The sequence below is a fragment of the Echinococcus granulosus genome (assembly GCF_000524195.1).
Source record: "Echinococcus granulosus chromosome Unknown EG_S00326, whole genome shotgun sequence".
In the NCBI taxonomy this organism is placed as follows: Eukaryota; Metazoa; Platyhelminthes; class Cestoda; order Cyclophyllidea; family Taeniidae; genus Echinococcus; species Echinococcus granulosus.
The window spans coordinates 7,443-11,297 of record NW_020170706.1 but is presented as its reverse complement, the minus strand read 5'-3'; the positions used below and the strand labels follow the sequence as shown (position 1 = coordinate 11,297).

The 3,855-nt window shown below is 45.6% G+C and overlaps 1 protein-coding gene across 1 annotated transcript; it reads right to left on the bottom strand. All coding sequences in view use genetic code 11, as the record gives it.

Moving 5' to 3' along the window:
• Positions 1-2,193: 2,193 nt before the first annotated feature.
• EGR_11003 (hypothetical protein) lies at positions 2,194-2,701 on the bottom strand (the record flags this gene model as incomplete). The annotated part of the gene is made up of 2 exons (XM_024500252.1): positions 2,194-2,406; positions 2,483-2,701. The coding sequence occupies 2 exons, from the start codon at positions 2,699-2,701 to the stop codon at positions 2,194-2,196; spliced, it is 432 nt and encodes a 143-aa protein (XP_024345334.1).
• Positions 2,702-3,855: the final 1,154 nt, after the last annotated feature.

The window sequence follows — 3,855 nt, the reverse complement described above, 5'->3', positions numbered from 1 at the left end:
AGAGGACTGGACTCACTGCATTTGAAAGCCGCTTTTATTAGGGTGTATTTATTGATTAGAAGATAGGTGTCACCATTTTAATAGGGCCTCAAAAACTGGTGATAAAATCGCTTTTGTGTGCGCTGCATTGCTTGTCATCCCCTTCGACTACCTACCACCACGCCTTATCTGATTGGCAGAGCAAAGAGCACAGGAACAAGCGCCGTAATCATACGAGCGAAGACGAAAATTCGACTTGGAGGCTTGTGGTGATGGAATGCCTTCGCACAACACAATTGCCGCACATTGTTTTCGAGGGCGCCTCCGTCACACCCGAATTGATTGGAGCCACTCAAATGCAGATGAAAGGCGCGAGTATGTGCCAGACGATTCGCTTCTTGATTGGCTGAACAGATCCACCCATCTGAATTCCTTACGCCAGCAGTCATCGAAATCAAAGTGGAGCACATAGGAGGCACCACCCAAAATTCACAAGACATCGCAATGTGACAGCAGAATGATCACATACATTCAAAAGATAGCACACATTTCTTCCTCCAGTATTCCCGTTGATGCATGTCATTTAAAAGCGGGAAAATTTGCCTTTTGATGTACTGCCAACGTGTAGCGATTCTACAAGTAGTGGACGGAAGTGATTCGTAGGGAAATGTTTGCCTAGCTCTTTGAAATGTTGTGCATTTAGTTACCAAGGCCGAAATCTCGAAAATGGGCGGAGTCTTAAGGGTTGCATGGAAAGGGTTTAAAATAAGTGTAGAAGCACGCCCGTCTGTTACAGCAAGTTGCAGGGAACAGGGACTATCTCCTTCCCCTGTGAACCTCGAGCTATAGCCAAATTTTATTATCCTATACCCTTTATACTTGCATAGCAGCATCATGCGTTGGTTCTCCTTGCAAAATGTTTTTATGCATATGTGTGAACGGTCTTTTGTTTGCGCAGCATCGACAGCCTTATTTGATAATTGTAAATTTTACTTAAACAATTGTATTCAGTAAGATGTTGCATAGCAATGTGCAGTTGAATGTGTACTAGCCGTTCTATGAGCAGGTCGAAAAGAACTTCGTCTTTCAATTCTCTCCATCCTGAGGGTACTTGGAGAACACAACTAGACATACACGAGCACTGAGACAGACGCCGGCCCTACACTCGACTACTCAATCATTCAAATCACCAACTGCACAGCATCGTGGAGGATGCAAACCATTCAACTGAAAAGACGGTCTGCATACAGTGAAAGGCATTGATCAAGAGATGAGGGCATGGAATTGTAAACGGACCTCAAAAGTCGAGGCAAACATCTGGGTCTGTTGGAAAAGCAACCGTGTGATTCGTGACTAATGCTACGATTGCAGTGCTGACTCTTGATGGGCAAGGGAATGAGTGCTTGGTTCCTCTGTAATCTGTGGTAGTCAACAGCATAAATTGGGATTATTGCCAGTGATGCAGTTAGGAGATCGAGCTCACATGCAACGCCATGCACACTTCAAACAGCCAATTATCGAGACCATTCCATCTGAAGTGTCGTATCATGTCTGGCACTCGCATCGACAGGGTATTTCTTCTCCAGCTCGTCGGACACACACGTGCATGTTATCAGGTCTGATCGCTTTCCCCCATTCTACTCCCAGTCCCACATCCAAGCAAATTATCTCGCACTCAGCATCGCACGCAAAGACGTAGAGGAATGAAGTGGTGACCAGCAGTTCAAGCATTCACGACATGCTCTGCACGAGGTTTCTGACTTCAGGACCACCATAATTTACGCAGTATCACTGCATGAGGTTAAGATAATCGGGTAGACGTCTACAATGCCTCCTCAGGCAATGCACTTTTCAATAGGATGAATTTTACTCTGATAGGACTGCCAAACCTCTCACTGGGGATGCACAAATGCAAGACTGGCATTGAAGGCTAAGATGAATCCCTCTAGAGCGCAAGGCCACAGTTCATTTTTCAACCTGTGCTTCATCGTACAAGATGCCCAAAGCTGCAAAATGAGGCTAGCTTTCAATAATTTCTTACCAACGCGGATGTAGCAACCAGCAATCTGCATGTTGAGGAATGCAAATTAGACTCCACTTTCTCATTCGGTCCCGCGAAACCCGAGGCTGCGAAGCTATGTGGTGTGATTCACTGGATGCGAGAATGTGTGCTTCCACCCACTTGGATGAAACAAGATGCGAGAATGGTGTGGGCTAGCCAGTAAAGGCATAAGTAAGAGAAATGGAGGCCAACTGCATCAATTCCAATGACAAAATTAGCCTCTCAACTGAGAAGTGATCCAGAGATTCCCCCCTTGTCATGGGCAGTGGAAATGAGGTACTAGGTTTTGTTGTATATTTTACAGCACCGCCGCAATCGCTGTTGGGCAATGCAGAATACCACGTCGGTTTTAGGTGATAGCACTGCTGGAATAAATGGAACACCTTGCAGTGTAATTTGACCCCTCTCCATCATGGCCTATGCGAGTGGCACCGAAATCACGCAGGCGGAGACAGCGAGGATTATGTGACTTGGAGGCATGCGGTGATAGAATGCATTCTCACACCAAAAGTACTCTGCTTTTTCGAAGGCACCACCACCACACCCGAATGGAGTGGAGCCACCTAAGGGCAGATGTAAGGTAGGTGTGGATACCAGACGAGACGCCTGTTGATTGGCTGAACAGAGCCACGCATTTGAAGTGCTCGCGTCAGCAGTCATCGCATTCAGATGTCAATGTGTATGGTTAAGTAGGCGATCCCAATCGCAGAGGAAGCACCACCAAATATTCACAAAACGTGAAATTGCAGCATTTATTTTAGAGTAGAAGCAGTAGAAATTGGGCAGGGAAGACCGCAAGTGGACTTAGGATGATTGGCATACAAATGTGAAATGTGAAATGGACAGATTTGCACAAAACACAGAGTCACTAAACTCGTAGAGCCGATAATTTTGGTATGGTTGTCTAGACCTGACCCATGGTGAATTGATAACCTTTTCACCCTTAGGTGGGTGCACAAACGAGCAATCACTAAAACCTTCATGCACCCACTTTACTACTCATTTATGCCTCCACGTCCACCTCAAAACACCACTTTGATCATTCATTCATTCCTTCATTCCTCACTTGGTTTAGATCCAAAATGAAGCAGACGAAGGCACTGAGAAAAGGGTGACTTTTAGTATTGCCAAAATCGTGCATATTCTCACATAAAAATTGTCGTGCATTTATTTTCAAGGCTCCCCCATCACATCCAAATCTGGTGGAGCCACCCAAGTGCTGTTGAAAGGTGTGAGTGGGCACCAAACGAGTCGCGTGTTAGTTGGCTAATGGGAGTTGAGCATTCAAAGTCCTTGCGTCGGCAGTCATTGCATTCAAATTCTAATACCTTTTTAACGGAGAAAATTTTAGCACATAGAAGGGACTACCAAATGTTCGCACGATACTGCAATATTTCTGCTGGAGTAAAGGCAACAGGAATTGGGGGAGAAAAGCACAGTTGGAGGTGAGATGGTGAGCATAAATGTGTTAAATGCAAAATTGCCAGATTTGCACATAGAACGAAGTCGCTGAGCTCTATTATTTGACTGTTCCGCTGTGATCGTTAAGATCTGAATCCTGGTGAATTGTTGCCCCTTCTGCACTGCGGTGGCTTCACACACGAGCATTCACTGAGGCCTCACCAACTGGTGGAGAGACTGTTTCCACATGCGTGCCTCATTGCTTGTTAGCCCCGTCGACTCCTTGCCACAAGGCCTTACATGATTGGTACAGCTAGGAGCACAATGTCAAGTGCCATGGCAAAGCAGACGAAGACTTCAAGGAAACTGTGATTAAGAGGATTGGGCAAGTATAATGCATTTTAACAGCAGAA